The sequence below is a fragment of the Gymnoscopelus braueri genome (genome assembly GCF_963280865.1).
Source record: "Gymnoscopelus braueri genome assembly, chromosome: 3".
NCBI classification, from domain to species: Eukaryota; Metazoa; Chordata; class Actinopteri; order Myctophiformes; family Myctophidae; genus Gymnoscopelus; species Gymnoscopelus braueri.
Window position 1 is genome coordinate 30,801,833 of NC_137612.1, and position 17,952 is coordinate 30,819,784.

General features: G+C 40.4%; 1 protein-coding gene across 1 annotated transcript; it reads left to right on the forward strand.

Moving 5' to 3' along the window:
• The first annotated feature begins 6,160 nt into the window (after nucleotides 1-6,160).
• Nucleotides 6,161-17,833, forward strand: LOC308082151 (CD9 antigen-like). Its single transcript, XM_080423814.1, has 8 exons — nucleotides 6,161-6,481; nucleotides 9,300-9,402; nucleotides 14,129-14,226; nucleotides 15,008-15,082; nucleotides 15,178-15,270; nucleotides 15,379-15,450; nucleotides 15,800-15,883; nucleotides 16,083-17,833. The coding sequence occupies exons 1-8, from the start codon at nucleotides 6,413-6,415 to the stop codon at nucleotides 16,146-16,148; spliced, it is 660 nt and encodes a 219-aa protein (XP_080279940.1). The 5' UTR covers nucleotides 6,161-6,412; the 3' UTR covers nucleotides 16,149-17,833.
• Nucleotides 17,834-17,952: the final 119 nt, after the last annotated feature.

Genomic DNA, 17,952 nt, shown 5'->3' on the forward strand with positions numbered 1-17,952 from the left:
TCCCCTCTCTGACAGGTATCAAAGTGATTGCTGTCTTTGATGCATTCATTGCTTAGAGAGAACACTAACGAGTTTGAATCTATCAATCTATATTTCGCATACGGTCCAACAAAAACTTGACTCATTTAACATACAACGGCTAGATTAAAATTGTGTTAACAGTATTCGGGAACTTCCATGCAGTAGCCTATATGGCTAGAGGAACCGCTCAATGGAGTTCAATCGACAGTTGGGAGGTTTTCGCTACTACTTTCAATGGTGTGACGTCACATTCTCTTTAGTGGACTCTGCCCTGACACACTGACGCTAGTGATGATTCTCTGTAACCAATCAGTAGTCTGCAGTATTTTCATGTCACGTTTTGGTATTGCCTGCGCTTGTAAGTACTTGCCCAGTGGAAATCCAAAAAAGTTGTATCAAAGCTAATTGCTTGCTGCTGCCGGACAGATATAAATCTGATACCAGCTCCTATTTTCATAAGACACCAACATGGAACATAGCCAGTGGATTAATGGCTTTACATGCCAGTGGGAAAGGTACTTTATTCTTTTCCCAGAGACGTAAGGGAGAATTAACCAGTTCCCCAAGTGCCAGGGTAATAGGCCTATTGACATTGTGTAGCCTTTCTACTAGAGAGAGCCTTTGTCAAATAGATTGATATCAATGGTTTATATTTTATGTCTTTAAATTATGAGGGTAACTCACAGTTGCACTATAGACATTACAGTATGTTGCCGTATTGCACCATTATTTACATAATTATACCCAGTACAAGGATGGTGGTCGTGGAGGGTGAAGAGTGGAAGAATAATGGGATTTTTCCTTGATTACATCCAATGGATAAGGCTTCAATATGGAAATAATCTCATGATAATCACATCTCTGTATTCAAACAGGATGGGATAACCCAAATGATATTTGACAGATATTTATGAAGTGAAATTCTTCTATGGGGACTTCCAGATGGGTACCTACATGTAAACCAGAGAGCAATCATTATATCAGCTCTCATTTCCCATACTGCAATATAATGATCAAGCAGGTGTGTCAAATTTATTCCATCAATGCAAATTGATAGCACTGATACTGGAGAATAGCAATCATGACCTTGTGTGTGTGTGCAGTCAATGCTATGGTGGCTAAAAAGAGCTAAACTATGACTTCCAGTCAGTCACAGTCAGTGAGCACCAGGTACACAAATGCAATATGCACAAAATAAATGAATTCTCAACATGATAATACTCAATAAATAGGGTACAGTGACGACAATTAGCAGTCATACTCTCATCACCCAAAGAGATAAATTGAAGGTGGTATGGTGGTGGCAGGTGGCAGGTTCTGAATAGAGACTGGACATTGTTACTGGGTGATAGAGTGGAGTCAAGACAGTGTGCCTGTAGAAAGTTTCATATAAAGATATATAGGAATCTTGAATCACTATGTAAACAAGGCCATGCAGCCATAAATGAATGTGCACACGCGGATTAGGGTAACGACTGAAGATATACTTCAACAACCCATTCCTCTGTCTTGTTTTCTCCAGGGTACAGTTCTCCTGAGACCATAAGTTATTAAGTGACTTCATTGTTAGGTGTCTAAAGCTGTCCTGTAAGCCTATATAGGCTTTAAGAGATACATCAGTTCAAGACGTGTATGACAACACTGTGTAGTCTACTGTGAAGATGTATTGTTAACATTAATGGACAACTTGCCAGCCCAGTAGTAGGGCAGTATCAGATGCAGAACCGGTAGGTCAACTACACCTATTATTTCCAAAACAAACAGAAGTTAGAAAGCTGGCTTGGTGATTCCAATCTGGGAAAAGACTAATCTGTAAGAAGGCCTAGTTTGTGTTGCATGATGTAGTACAATATTATCTGATCAGCTTTGTATGCGACTGCTGGAGACCAAACAACATAAATTGCTGAGAGGCCATGAGATGGGCCATTGTCCATTGTCTGATGTGGTAACAAAAAAAGATTAGCTGGATCCAAAGAATGTGTTTAAGGGCTTTTATTAAAGAAACATAAAGAACTTAGTTAAAGGGTGCTCAAACGTATGACATAATCACATCGATCAAAACAATGAGGCAAATAAGGCAAATAAAGCGAATAAAGCGCTCAACACAAATACGGCATCCCACACACCCCCTCTCACTGTTATGAACAGGATAACAAGTGCCTCTTCTGAGGTAACAATGTGTCCGCCCCTATGCCCGTGACCCAATTAATCATGTACCTCAGTGATTGTGCATAAACAAACATCATAATAACAATAAATGGCTCCTGCAACCTTTACCTTGCTTTAATTTGTGTTTGTTTTGTAACAGCTTTGTTGGGCATGGTTCCTGTTAAATAAATGTCTATTTATTTATAAATATGTTTATTTATTAAAACAGGGACCATGCCCAACAGAGCTGTTGGGCATGTCAGGCAAATCGAGCAAAATTACAATTAATTAAAGGACCACTTCACCCATCAAATACAATAATTGGTCCTCATATAGAATGCAAGAACACTCGCCCCAAAACACGCTCGCCCCGGGTCAAATCCGGCGACCTCGGAACGGTCGGACCCACGTATTTCTGGCCACCAAGTCCACTTTCCTCATTCATGGGATGAATGGTCTGTCGCTGGGGGCGAGTGTTCCACGAACAAAATGGGGGCGAGCGTTCCGGTTATCATCATATATATCTCTGCTGTCCGGCAGGAACCAGCTAACTCCAAAATTTTCATTTTTCAGGAAATGAAAAAAAGTGGAGTTAGGAGGTTTTGTTCATCATTGATAAGAACAGCTGAATGGAACTCCAAGCTCACAATGAGGTTGGAGGTCAAAAGGGGGTGGAGCCCATGGAGTCAGCAAAATCAGCTAACTCTGTTGGACTTTGCTGGTTTAGCAGAGAATTTGAGGATCCAATGGAGTTAGCTGGTTATGTCAGAAGCGCTTTTTAATGCTTTTCATTGGTTCAATATTTTTTTTACCAACACACAGACGTAAAGGGTGTTCAATGGCCCTGATTTATGGGGGAAAAAATCATCAAAATGGAGTTAGCTGGTTCCTGCCGGACACCATATATGAATACAGTATGGCGTGATTGACGAATGTCCGTCACTCACTCTGTTCCGCATGGTTCTCCTCAGTTGGTTGAGCAATTGATCTGAACTTGCACACGGGCATTGACCATTAGCACAATTGATCTGAACTTTCACACTGGTATTGACCATTAGCACACGCATTGCCGACAGTGACGATTGACGAAGCCTGTTTTTCACTTTCCCAAAATGTAAGCTGTTTATTAGCGTTTTTGAGTAAACACCGGAGATTCAGAGTTGAGGCTGGGATCTGTCATTATGGTTACAGCCGTGTGTGCAGGAGATTAATTGCTGTTTCATAAACAAAAGGTTGGTTTAAATCTGGCTTTTGGAACTTTTTCACTCTACATCTAAAAGGCTAAGTAATCAGGCTAAGTATTGAAATATCCTTAACATCTCCCATGCTTCTATTGCATGAGAGACATGTCAGTGTTTTAACACAAGGTCCCTGGTTTGAATCCACTATTTTGAATATTTTCACATCTAACTAGGCTTAGTAAGTAGTTGTCACAAAACATCTCCAAGTCTCTGTGCTGTCTGAGATAAGGCGGTGTCCTAGAAACACGCCCCTGGTTTAAGTCCCCCTTTTGGATCATCTTCAGTTTGCATCTAAAGTATTTTCTTTGTTAACAGAAGATTCTTGGCTCAAATCCAACTATGTTTTTCAAGTTTGTATCAGGCTCTAATCTTTAACTGAAGAGCGTGCATGAGAACAGATTAAGTGTGAACCACACTAGTACAGTGGTATGGTACATGCCTCACACACACAATATCACATTATTGCACAGTCTAATAAATTAGGATTAATCTATACAAAATAGCAGATCTACGTGCACTGCCTACAATTGTAGGCAGTGCACTTTGGTCTGGTCAGCGTCAGTCTGGTATAGACGAGAGAGTGACGACACCACCGACACTCCCATTGTAAGAATGGAATGCGGATGTAAAATTGTCATGTGCGTCAGGCGGTGACGCACTTTGGTCTGGTGTATTAGGAAATGGAATCCCCATTGATGATGTCATTGGTAGGCACATTTCTGAATGACATGAGTGAGTTGATGGAAATTGTGCCGTCTTATATGCCCAATGAGCATTAGTGAGCCGATGACCAATTATATGAAGATATGGTTGAAAATAGTTGAAGTGCTCCTTTAAGGAACTTTATTCAACATTGTTTTAAAGGTAAGGTAAGTGATTTGGTTAAAATAAGTGTTAAATAGCTCTATATTCTGATAGTACTCATTGCTGTAGAGTGTTTGTTCAGTAACAGGAGTCTCCATGTCTCTCCAGCTCTTTATTAAACAGAAAATGCATTTTCAGGTCGGGATACCAATTTTATCCAATCAGGATAGAGAACTCAGTCAGGATACAGATTAAACAAGTGTAATTGGAAGTGATGACACACATAAATGAGAATTGGAACTGGAACATTATCAAAATGAAGCTGATAAATGGGTACTCCCTCCTGATTGGCTGACAATTTGTCACCTATACCTGAGAATGCATTTTCAGTTTATTAAAGAGCTGGAGAGATGGGGAGACCCCTGTGACTGAACAAACAATCATTAGTCAGGGGGCCAAAGCTAGCAGACAGCCTATCCAGTATTAATCTTTAACCCCTTATATCCCCTTTGTAGCATCATTGTCTCATGGAGAGTGGCAGAGAGGTCAAAATGGATGAGCTTCTACAAATGGAACTGTGTGCAGTCCCCCTGTCACTTGCCGCAACTGATGCAATGCTCAGACCTATACCAACAAAGCTGAGTTAGCTACCATACTAAAAGAAGGTTCAAATGAGACAGAGCTCAGTTCTTCCAATGTGAGAACAAGTGATGCCTTGACTCTGCACATCATGTATTTTTTATTTTCAAATGATTTGACCATGCCAGACTGCAGAGTGCTTCTTATTTACTGATTACACATAATATTTCCACTTTATTGTTAAGATAATGATCTCATCTTAAACAAGCTCGGTGCTTAATGAGTCTTCCAGTTTAGTAGACCTTGTATTGTGAATTTGTACTTCCATGTACTGTTATTCTCATGTCTTACTAAATAAAGTAGCCTACATCAATCAAAGATAATACCCGGTAGTATTGAGTGTTGTTATATTCAGTTTGTTTTATTGTCTATTTAGCATGACAAATTAACAATGTTGTAAATGTTCTTATTTTCTTGTCTTGTCTTAGAACTGCTGTATGTTATCCATTTTGATGTGATATATGTTTTGCATTGTGTAATTTGTATACAAAACAGAGTTCGTTTTGGACACAAACGCCATAGTTGCCTCAAATGTATCTCTTATCATAATATTTACAAATCTATTGCAATAACATTCAACATCTATGTCCTTTAATATAAAATACAAAAATATATTTCAAATAAATAATTAAGCAAATTCATATGATGTTCATCGGATTATTAGACTATAGGCATGAAATGAGCATTCAAATATTAAAGGGCTTCTGAAAGTCACAAAAAAAGTCATGGATTAACTTCAATTTGGTGTTTGCACTTTCCCCCTTTTTAGCCCGTACATCTACATAAACGTAAAATGTAAAGTGATTCGCCCATGGCTAAGCTTATGTACGGGCCCACAGAAGTACCCGTATTTTCCGTATTGTTCAATAAAAAAACATTTTAATCCGATTGGTGGCCATTTTCTCCGTATTTTGTCCATTTTCTTTCAACTGCGCGACCCTATTGGTTGGGAGGTGTATTGCACTCTGATATTTTATAATTCTATAAGAAAACGATCGGATTAAAATGCTTTTTATTGAACAATACGGAAGATACGGGTACTTCTGAAGGCCCGTACACAATTGTAACATCCGTGGCCATTGGGGTAAGCACTTTATATTTGAAATGTGAACGTTTATAGATGTACGGACCAAAAAGGGAGAAAGTGCAAACACCAGGTTAAAGTTCATCCATGACGGTCGTGACAGACAACAGTCGTGTGATCCATGGCTATTGGCTAAGTTGAGCGCTACTATAACAGCGTGCCCGGCCTGCACAGAAATGGGCGGGCCAAGAAAGCGCGCCCCGGTACAGTCCAATGTTTTCATGTGTGGAGTAGGCTAGTGGTGCTGGTGCAGATCTGATCGGTGCAGATCTGAACGATCGCTGCATGGTTTATGGTTTATGTCCAGCTGGAAGAGTCGCACATCTAGAGATCCAGGTCGAGAGACAGAGGCAGAGAGAGAGAGAGAGAGAGAGAGAGAGAGAGAGAGAGAGAGAGAGAGAGAGAGAGAGAGAGAGAGAGAGAGAGACTGGCGGCAGACTCAAGTCACTTAAGGATACCATCATCATCTGGCATCATGAGCAAAGTGCAGGGTGCCATGAAATGCGTGAAATATCTCCTATTCGCTTTCAACTTCATATTTTGGGTAAGAGACCGCGCTTCCGAAATAAATGGTTGATGATTGATCTGCATGAAACAATGTTGCATTCATTGGTTCAGAGACTTCTTTGTTCGTTGAATTAATTGTAACCTTTGTTCTTTCTCAGCCGCAGAAATGTATCACCGCGTGTGCCGGTGTTTAATCGTTTATCTCCATTTTAGCCGCGTGTGTGTGTGTGTGTGTGTGTGTGTGTGTGTGTGTGTGTGTGTGTGTGTGTGAAATCAGACTGGACACTGTAGTGTGTAGGCTGTTACTAGGCAATTAGAACACATTCCCTTTCATTCACTTATATAACAAACACTTGTTATATAGTCTACTTATAATAACATTGCATGCGCAATAATACTAAAATATTGTTACAGTATGGCTTGAATGATAGTGTTTATTCCAATATCCCCCCGACAGCCCTTGAGTGGGTGCTGATCCTGTGGGCGTGCAGTCCCCCCCATCTCTCTCTTTCTTTCTCTCTCTTTCTCCCACTCTCTCTCTCTCTCTCTCTCTCTCTCTCTCTCTCTCTCTCTCTCTCTCTCTCTCTCTCTCTCTCTCTCTCTCTCTCTCTCTCCACCATATCCCTCCCTGTCTCTTTCCATTTAACAAGAGGGAGATGCTTGCTGAATGTTTTCCACTTCGTAGATCTGGTGGTAATAGGCCTATCTCATTTAATGTAGGCTAATATAGCCTGTTAAGTCAAGTCATAGACCGCAATGTGTTTACAGATGAGGACAGTTTTACAACTAAGTAGGCTAGTAGTACTGTATATGTGTAGGCTAGATTTATATAAGCAAGCAAAATTCCACAATATCAATTTATAGCCTACAGTTACTTTTAGTGGTCATACAGTCATAATGCAGCACATACATAGCAGAACTGCAGTTTGTTGTTACATTTCCAGCATAGCTATGAAAGCCATACACTGTCCCGATTCCCCTCTCTTCGTTTAGCATTGTGATGTGACTTTCCTGGTCCACGTCTGGGAATGTGTTTGGTTTACACTGGGGTTAATCTGTTGTGGGCATATCACTGAGGGGTGTTTGTTACCACAAGATGTTGTATTATCTCAACACTGTCACTGCCCATGTGGGTTGCCTTGTGTCCCATTTTTAAGGATCATTTGTAGCATAACTAAAAACAACAGGTCCCACCTAAAGTTCTGACCTTGTAATAGTGCAGGGAAAATAATTTGTAAATTACGCAGACAATCAGATCATACAGACGTACAGAATTTGAATTCATTAGAATATTTCAGTTGATGGTCATTAGGCTACTAGATATTACAGTTGTATATATATATACAAAGCCTTTCTATTCCAGAGTCATGTTTCTATTTTTATTTAATTCTGTGTGGATGTGATGTATCAACTAAACAACATCATACAATACTAGATCTGTCACTTTTGTGCCCAGCTTATTTGTGAATGTAGTATAACACTGTAGTACTATAGTAGTTTATGAAAGATGGCATTACTGACCCAAGTCACTGACTTCATTGTTGGATATGTATCTTTCACATCCAATTAATATGGCCTCATTGGTTTAAGTTTCTGCTTCCAGTGATCTATGTCCCTGTAAACCAATCATTTGTTCCTAAAGTGGTGTCACACAATCAGAGAATGGACTCTTTGTCTGCAGAGGTTTGGGACTAAAAGCAGTGTCGTTGTCAGCCAAGCCAAAAGGGGCGTACAGTACAGTGTCATTTTGGGGTATAGTGCCAGTAGACAGCCGATGCCAGCCAATGTGAGTTACATCACCCAAGTCCTGTGAGGCTGGCACAGCCTGTGGCTGAAATACACCATGGGAGATGGGGCACTGTTGCTAATGGTGATGGTAATTGTGATTGGGAATGATACTCCTATATTAGCGACTACTACCACTTTTGTATTCTAGCTGCTGCACCAAGTCAAACAAATTCCAGATAATGTGCACAGTGCAATCAGTGCATGGTCATGTTGGAAAGTATATGCAACAAGTATAAACAGGCCAGGATATAATAGTGGAATAAAGTAATTCTAGTTTGGTTGCAGACAGTTCATTATTACGATCCTTGAATTCAGTTTTATTCCCATAATATTAGAATCCAATGTTCCTCTCGTCCGCCCAGAAAGCTTAGCTTTCTAGGCCTAAGCCTTGAAATGATGCCACCTCCAGGTGTGAGTGCTGCTCCAGCTTGGTGCTGCTGCCTGTATATTACTACAAGAGATACTAGTTGACAGACTTATCATGAATTTCAAAATGTCTTTCAACCCATAAATGTTTGTTCACATATAGATGGTGGATAAAAAATGGAACTTTAACAGACATGCATTTTCACATGCAGTAGCATTTGAAGGAGATTATTCTTTTAATTATCAACTGTCATCCTTTGAGAATTGTGGATTTCACCACGATTTACTTTGGTTATGGGGTTATTGCTGCAAGGAGGTATGCAATTTTTTAGCCTTTATGGAGGACAGATGGATTAACTGACTCAGGGCGACGCCATTTTATATGACTGGGTTTCAATCGATGGGTTTATTTTTGGTGAAGTTTGCCCAGGGACTAATGATGTTCAGTGGGCCACGTGCTGTGGTGTTGTGATGAGGTGAGACTCATCAGGCACATCACACCTGCCAGTTTGTTTCTCACATTTTCTCACCTACAAATGTCACCAATGGTTCTGCATTACAAAAAAAACACCTCATACTATATGACAAATAAGAGGTCAAAAATGTCATATGTGACCGTTTTCTAATTTGTAAATGTGTCTTACAATATGTGCATCATTGCGTAATTAGTGACTGGTAAGTCTGTTCTTTTATGTTCCCAGTTGTCGGGCTCTTTGGTGCTAGCTGTAGGACTATGGCTGAGGTTCGACCCAGACACTGCCCAACTCCTGACAGGCGATGGTGCTCCTGAGACCTTCTTTATAGGTATGTGAGAGGCCGGCCTTTACTGTACATGCGATCAGATTTACACAAAACACTCACCTTGCTCATTATATACAATAATATAAATATTTACATGTTAATTAATTCTATCTATTGTGGTGTGTATTTTGGTTCTGAATAAAGTCTTAACACAAATCTTATGCAGCCATGCAGTTTCAGATAATACAAATGTTGAATGACTATACAGTTTCAGACTATATGCATGATGACATTTAAGCAATAATAGTCCCGAGATTGTGCTATACTGTGAGATATTGGCAATGGTGTGCTGCAGCCATAGACCATATTCACATGGCGGCCATATTGGAATTTAACATTGAAAGTGCCGCCACCCAGGGTGGCTACTTTCATTGACTTCATAGAAACATGGCCGCCATGTGAATATGGTCTATTGACCACTGACCAGCACACCAGTGCCAATATCACTATACCCTCAAGTGTATTATTTCAATTATACCATAGTTTCATTATTCATATTTATGATTAGAAAGAGAAGAAAACTAAAACTATGGAGTTACTAACAGTAACTGACAGCTGAGTTCCGACCTCACTTTGTGATTGCCTGAGAGGCATTCTATGAGTGGCAATATCTCCCGATATAGCACTGAGAACACGGCCACCATTACAATTCACAGTGCAAGGTCAGAACTAACTGCAGTATAAAGCAATTTTGAGTGAACTTTCTTGTATCTTGATTTGGGAGAGAACTGCCCATGTTTACAACATTTTTAGACCTTTCTACGATAGGAATAACATACATGAATTATTAAGTTGATGGATGTCCCCCTTTAAATATTAGACAGGTTAAAAGGAACTTTTTGTCAATTTATGAACCCTTCTGTCTCTAGACTCAAAAGGTTATGGGTTCACGCACCACTTAGTACAGCTGTGGCTTTTGATTGATTCTGAATAAGGAGTGACACCCACAGTGAAACACAAGTAGACAATTTGCTGATCTCTTCTTCCACAAGGGGTCTTTCACAGCAGACCTCAGACCAGGCAAGGTCTTGTGTTACGAGAGACCATTTACTGTGCGGTCGTTTTGTAGTATTCCATACAATAGGGTCTTCTCTCTCTCCCACCCACCATCTCTCTCTCTCTCTCTCTCTCTCTCTCTCTCTCTCTCTCTCTCTCTCTCTCTCTCTCTCTCTCTCTCTCTCTCTCTCTCTCTCTCTCTCTCTCTCTCTCTCCCCCTCTCAGTGAGAGAGTGTGGGCCTAGATGACTAGAATGTGGCCTTGTTACTCCCATTTAGAACATGACCTAAAATGGTGACTTCACTTCATCAGCTGTCTGCCATGTTTTCTCTGAACTGCCTGCTGGCCTCGGGGGAAAGACACTTCACTGGGTGGGGCAGGTGAAGGACCTCTCCTTGCCATGCTCTAGTAGTCTATGACAGTCAGTTCAAAACAAAACAAAAAACATTGCCTCATCATGCATAGTAATGAATATGGTAACAGATACTCCTTTGTTCCCTTTACATATGAAGTAAATAAATAGTAAATCCAAAGTAAAGACATGAGACAAAAATGCTGGATTGATTGATTCCCAAGCATTGTTGTCTCCGCCAGGCCGAATGGCATTGCCGAGACTATATTTTGCACCCTGTCCGTGTGTCCGTCCGTGTGTCCGTCTGTGGACAGCTCATCACCGGCACCGTTGGCTTGGTCGCAGCGAAACTGTGCACACACACTCCCAGGATGTGTTGGGCCCGCCACCAGGAGGCCGATTTTTGCTAAAATTTTTTTTTTACAGTACTCCTACATATTTTGTCCAATCATCACGCAAATCGGGACACATTATCTCTATAGTCAAGTGATCAAGTCGGATCCATTAGATTTTTCATATTCCATCCTAATTCCGAACATTGCTGGCCCACAATAACCTACCTGACCTGGCGGAGACCTGTGCTCCGAGGAGCACTTTTTCTAGTTGTTTATAGTTTGTATTGTCATCATTTTAGGGATTATGCAAGCAGTATGTTGCATGTATTGTTGGTACACAGTAAATTATGAAGTATTAATCTAACTTTGAAAAAGAAAAATGGACCTGGGTCAATTTTTACACTTTCACAGTCAAATTAATCCACCGGATTTGACTGTGTATGATAATATTATGCTTAGCTTGATTTAAGTTTACATGCCTCAGTCACAATGTCCACCCATCTTCTCAAACTATCACAGTACCTCATCTGTTATGTATAATGTAAAATAACATTCGACTGATTATGAAGGCAGTAATCCAAAAGTACACATTTGAGGCCTGAATTGCATTATACTGTCTACTGTTATAAGTAAGTAATCTGTAATGGATTACATTTTTTAAGTACGATAAGTGGTAATATTCTGCAGCAATATAACAATATCACATTGGAGATTGATCAGAGTGTTGTGTCATCTTCCGGGGGAGCCTTAGCAACCACATAAATATTATCATGGCTCCAGGAACAGAATGGCGGAGCATGGCTGCCTATATGCACTGTGGCAAGGAGACCTTGCAAGATTAAACATGGTGATACCATAGCAGGGAAAGGTAGCTGCATTCCCTGCGGGTGATTCACTTTCCATTCTGTCACCACTTTTGACTGCATTGTGCTGTGGGTAAAATGAGCTGAGTCAAAACCATTGTATGTGCATACAATTGTGTGTGTGTGTGTGTGTGTGTGTGTGTGTGTGTGTGTGTGTGTGTGTGTGTGTGTGTGTGTGTGTGTGTGTGTGTGTGTGTGTGTGTGTGTGTGTGTGTGTGTGTGTGTGTGTGTGTGTGTGTGTGTGTGGTCTATGTGAGGCCCATTTGCACACTCAATGCTCATTGATTTGCATTGCCAACTGTGCAACTGATACCCTTAACCAAGATAGCAGTAGTTTCAAATGGGAAAAGGATGGCTGCAGTTAATATGGTGCATATTAAGCCAGAGCTTAAGTGGTGGAAACCTTCACAGGCCAAGACTGGCTTAAAGTATAATTCTTGTTTATAGAACCTGTCTTTCCCCCTGTGATGGTTTCCATTGCTGAACCAGATGATCTGCTTTGAGGCATCATGTCTCTATAACTTCCACTTCCCTCCAGTTGTCTGCTCTGCGTGGGACACTTCTTCCTTATCTCCCCTTTTGTTCGTAGCAAGAAAACAACAGCGAGCATCTCTCCCCATGTGGATTAATTAAATTGCTGCTGCAGTTCCTGCCCGCAAAACTAATTAGGCCCTTAACATGGACCTTAGAGACTGCCCTGGTGTACAGTTACAGTGCAAGGGGGTTGGTAGCGAGGGACGGGAGCAAGGGAGTTGCACAGGGGAGGTGACGCCATCGCGGCTCTCAGCCTGCAGTGAAAATCTTGTTGCAACAGATGAGACCCCAGCAGTGCTGGTAGTCTTCATCGGACCTGCTGTTAGCTCACCTGTCTGGCTCCCTATTAGGGGTGTCATTGCCCACGGGCTCTAGACAACCGGGGTGCTGACTTTCTGGTTTGGCTTAGTACTAGTTTGAGGAAAATGATGTACACATAAATGTTTAACAGAACACTGGAAAGGTTTGTGTTATCTTTCATAGAGGATAAGCAGTGATAGAAAAAAAAAACAGCCGTGGCGATCAAATGCATTTCCTTTGAAAGAACAATTGCGAAATACTTCATCATACACCAAAGAGCATTTTCGGTACTTCCACCGCTGCGTCAGACATATGTGGGCTAGATTCCTAGAGGTACCATATCATATCATCAGCCATTTCCAGCAGGCACCAGCAGCAGGAAGCTGTGGGGTTAAAGCTGTACTGCCACTCTAAAATCAATGGTTCCCCTGGGGCTTGAACCCACCTCCTTTTGCATGTAAAGCAAACATCACAAGCACCACACCATACAACCTGTCCCAAACCAGATTGTATTATTATTCCTGTAGAGAATTGAATTCCATGCTATTCAGGATATGTCCAGAGCAGTCACTATGATGGAACTCCTTTTTTACAGTGAACAATGGAGCCATGAGAAAAAGAGACTAGGACTATTTCTTTTGAAGTTATGACAGTCTGTTTCTTTGTTTTCACATCTCTTTCATCTTGATGCATGCCAGTTAATTCTCAGCCAGCAACAAAAAGAGACTTTCCTCCTACACTTTACTGTTTATGTAGACTACAGAACAACAAGCCCTTCATGATAACGTTCTGCCACCCTCAGGCGTGTGTCTGAATGGCAGGCAGGTGTTCACAGCTCATAATATTCCTCTCTATTACTATGAAGCAGCACTTCCTGAGGCCATATGCAAATTACAGAGGGTTAGAATTTGTGGTCATAATTAGAGCCAGACCGACATATCAGTTTGGCCAATATAACGGCTATTATTTGACTTTTTTGACGACATCAGCTTGTGCAGCCGATGTCTCCCACATTTTTAACCACTTTCAACCGGGCATCCCTATTTTCGGCATGTCATTAGGCTATAGGAGAAATGTAAACAAATAAAGTGGTTATAAAGTTTTTTCTGTTTAAGTTAAAATGTTCTCAAATAGAAACTTCTAAGTTTACTTAGTTTCAAATCTGAAGTTTTTCTGAATATTTTGCATTTTTTGACAGAAGATTGGGCAAAACGTTGGTAATCGGTGGCTTAGGACTTTCCAAAATCGGGATTGGCAGGGCTCAGGCTCTAGTCATAATATATTGTTCTTCCTGGATGCTATATTGCCATTAAGTGTTTTTAATTGTCTCCATTCTCCTTCTCCTCTAGCTGTCTACATCCTCATCGGTGCAGGTGGGCTCATGATGCTGGTTGGGTTTTTTGGTTGCTTCGGGGCTGTACGCGAGTCTCAGTGTCTTCTTGCATCGGTGGGTTGCAGTGTACAAAAAGTGAACGAATGAAACTAATGATAATGTCTGTATTCTTTCTATGTACTGCACAGTATGTCACTCTGTCTGCAAATGTGTGAACCAGAGGGTACTGCACCTGAACTATGCACACTTTAGGTTTCCTTGTTTTAGGATATGTTTATTGAATTTTAAGATTTAAAAAGAATATATACAAACTCAAATTAACAAAAATCTTCAACAATGAGGAAAATGTCAATAGAGGGGAAAAGTGCTGCAAATAAATAATTAAGTAAGTAAACTAAGATAACATAACATGAAACAAAATACTAATAAACTAAAGATCTAGACAGTACAGGGCAGGTTATAGTCTAGACAGATACAGGGGGCAGTGCAGTGCTGCTGCCGCTGATATTAGGTCAGGATATAATAGTGGATGCCACTAATCCAGGGAAAAACAAACATGCTCTGCTCAGGAGTTGGTGTAAGGCCATCATACCTTGCAGACATCTCCAAAATCTGCTTTATTGTCACATCACAGGTTTACAGAAGTAAAAAAGTGGTAAAATTTGTTTTCGTGGAAGTTCTATCGTTTAGTTATTTCCATAGAGAAAAAAAAGAAAGGGAAGAAAATGAGGGGGGGGGGGGGGCTGGGGGCAAGGGGTAAGAGAGATCACACCTTGAAAACACCTTGAAAACACCTTGAGCCATTGCAGTCAATCTGAATGACTGCTGCAACATTGGTACTAACACCAGTTCCAGTTCCAGTTACACAGTGTCATCTTTCTCCTGTCCTTTTCAGTTCTTTGCCTGCCTCGTGATCATTTTTGGTGCAGAGATTGCAGCGGGCGTCTTTGGATTCCTAAACAAGGATCAGGTACTAAAGTAGTTGTTTTCTGAATCAAATTGACATAGAGTAATGACTCAATTCACAATGTTATCGTTGACCGATTGTCCTGTCATCTGTCTCAGATTGTAGAGGAAGTCCAGAAGTTTTACAGCAGCTCAATTTCTGACACCGCCGATTCCAACAGTACCGCGATAGCATCCATGTACCACACTGTTGTAAGCAAAATACAGATTGTACTCATGTATGGTGTTTTTGTCCTTGATATGTCAGTTGTTGTCACTAGAAATATTAAACTTGTATTTCTTGTTTATTTATGCATATAGCTGAATTGCTGTGGGGGCTCCACACCGGATTCTACTCTTTGTCCGACTCCTGAAGGTGAAGAGCAAGCCAAGGTAGAGCTCTCATCCTTGCTGTAACACAGTTCTGCCACACAGTGGCAGTATTGCACCATTATTAAAACCACACCATTGCAGCACTGTGCCATAAAAGTCCATTGTAGGTCTAAGTAATGACAGTTTTATTTATACAGCACTTTTTGAAACAGGGACTAACTGGTTTGCATGGGATCAGTAATTCACTGATATACTGCAGGATGGGTCAAGAGAAGGATTTAAAACTCAATCCTAAATTTGATCAGAATCTGAAATTGATTAGTTGGATGTAAAATATAAGGATGATTATAGACAATGAGATGTTATAATACCTGTAAAAACAAGTGTAAATAATGAATGTTGTACACAGGACTGCCTGACTGCAATAACAGACTTTTTCAACGAGAAGCTGTACATCATTGGATATGTTGGAATTGGTACCGCAGGAGTAATGGTGAGGACTTTTGTAAAATGTTCTGTCATAGGTCCTAATACTTTAGTTTTAATTAATTTTGATATTCGCTAAATGTAATGCTATGTAAGATGCTTTTTTAACTGTGCATTAGTTGCACACACCCTTGCATGAAATTCCACAATTTTTCTGAACAGGATTAGCTGAATCCTGAACCCTCTGTTTGTCTTTCTCTCCTCAGATTATAGGGATGATCTTCAGTATGGTCCTCTGTTGTGCAATCAGAAACAGCAGAGAGGTTATATAGACAGTGAGTTGTGGCGCACCTCCCATCCTACCAGCCAGCCTTTTGTGCAGGGATGTACTGGACCAAGGACCATTTTTATATAATTTTAAGTCCAGGGCAATTTGGTGGAGAGGTTTACTGAGTTTCACAAAGCCAAAAGTATCAGGGTTTTCTTTTTTTTGTAATCAAAATATGTTAAAATTTAAGTCAGAAGTCCAAAGGGAAGAGAATGGCTGTTAGGATGGGAGTTAATGTTGGTTGTAGGCAGCACTGAATACATGAGTCTAGAGCCTGGACTTAGAATTGAGACAATGTCTGCTTCCCTGACAATGGCAAAACTTATGTCAACTTGTCCCCAACCCCCATCAACTGGACTTCCCCAACCATCCTAGCATCGAGGACCAAATTCAGCACAAAATAACGGACCACTAATGTTATACAGTCTCTCAAACTATACCAGCACTGAAACACAAGTTACTTTCCATGTTCATGTCCATAGCATACGTTCAGCATTTGGCACTACTCTGTAACATCCTTTGGTTTTCGCAGCATCTTGTTACTCTGCCAGTGTTCTCCATTGGTTACCATACTGTCGCTGGCACATAAAGCCTTCTTTGACGCAAGAATGTCTGATGAGTATTGCTGTAAATACGGACACTTGAGGTATCTGCCATTAATTAACATTATTTATTTGATATATTTTATAGCCCTTTTTGTGTAATTTATAGGCCTAACGCCGATCATTGAGTTGTATGCTTAAATGTTTTGAGGATTATCACTACCTTTTGCAGCATGAAGTTCATTTTGTGTCTACTATGCAGATGTGCATCATACCTGTTATTCCACCACAGAGTTTAAAGCCACACATAGACAAGCCTTCAGGTACTGGGTACAGTAATACAGTGGTTCCCAAACGGTGTGTGCTGAGGCAAACTGGTGTGCCGTGAGACAAGTCCAGGTGTGCCTTGGGATTTTGTGACAACCACACATTATTATTACAATATACAGTATACAACTATTATTTGTATAATGTTTGTATTTACTATATCAGTACTTTGTATGCATTCATTTCCCAATACAGAGGCACATTTTATATCCTAAAATATATATATATATTTGAAATGCTTTCAACCTGGGATCCCTATTTTGTCAACATTTAAAATAAAAATGTTATATTTTTCAAAAATTTTCCGAAATAGCAAAAATAACAGATCAACAAGCTCACAATGCATCGATGTGACGCGTTGTGAACTTCTAGATCGTCTATTTTCACTACAAATACAGGTGTGCCTTGAGATTTTGAGTTGCCCATTGGTGTGCCTTGGGCACAAAAAGTTTGAAAACCACTGCGTGTATATATCTGCTGTGCTTGCCTGCCTGGCCGTTCTAGAAGTATTTCACCTTAAAAGCACAAGCTTGATGTTATCTTCCCAAAGGGTAAGTGGAAGTCTGATGACAAACTGCCATTCTGTAAATGTCCAAACTGGTCTAAATGTTAATGAACTTTTGAGATGTCCTACTCAAGCTCTTCTGGTGCTTATGTGAACAATAACAGTGATCTATCTAGTTTGCATTTTGTGTGAATTGTTGTGGATGTACATTTTTTGTTGGTGTGCCAATAAGATGTGAATTGTAGCATAATGTAGTTGATGTAGGCTCATAACATACTGTAAACAGAAATAAAACAAAATAAATATTGGTTCCTTACAAAACATCTCTTGTGTAGTTGTGCATAAAACTGTCTGTTTTATTAGTTTCACCAGTCTCAAAGTTTGCTTTTCTTTCCAAGTGAATGTAAGGAGGTAGGGTGGGCTTCTTCAGTAGG

Excerpts from the sequence above, each read along its gene's own strand:
- LOC308082151 (XM_080423814.1), top strand. The coding sequence starts at position 6,413 with ATGAGCAAAGTGCAGGGTGCCATGAAATGCGTGAAATATCTCCTATTC. Across the intron at positions 14,227-15,007 it reads CTCAGTGTCTTCTTGCATCG|TTCTTTGCCTGCCTCGTGAT; the intron begins GTGGGTTGCAGT and ends TGTCCTTTTCAG. Across the intron at positions 15,271-15,378 it reads CATCCATGTACCACACTGTT|CTGAATTGCTGTGGGGGCTC; the intron begins GTAAGCAAAATA and ends TTATGCATATAG.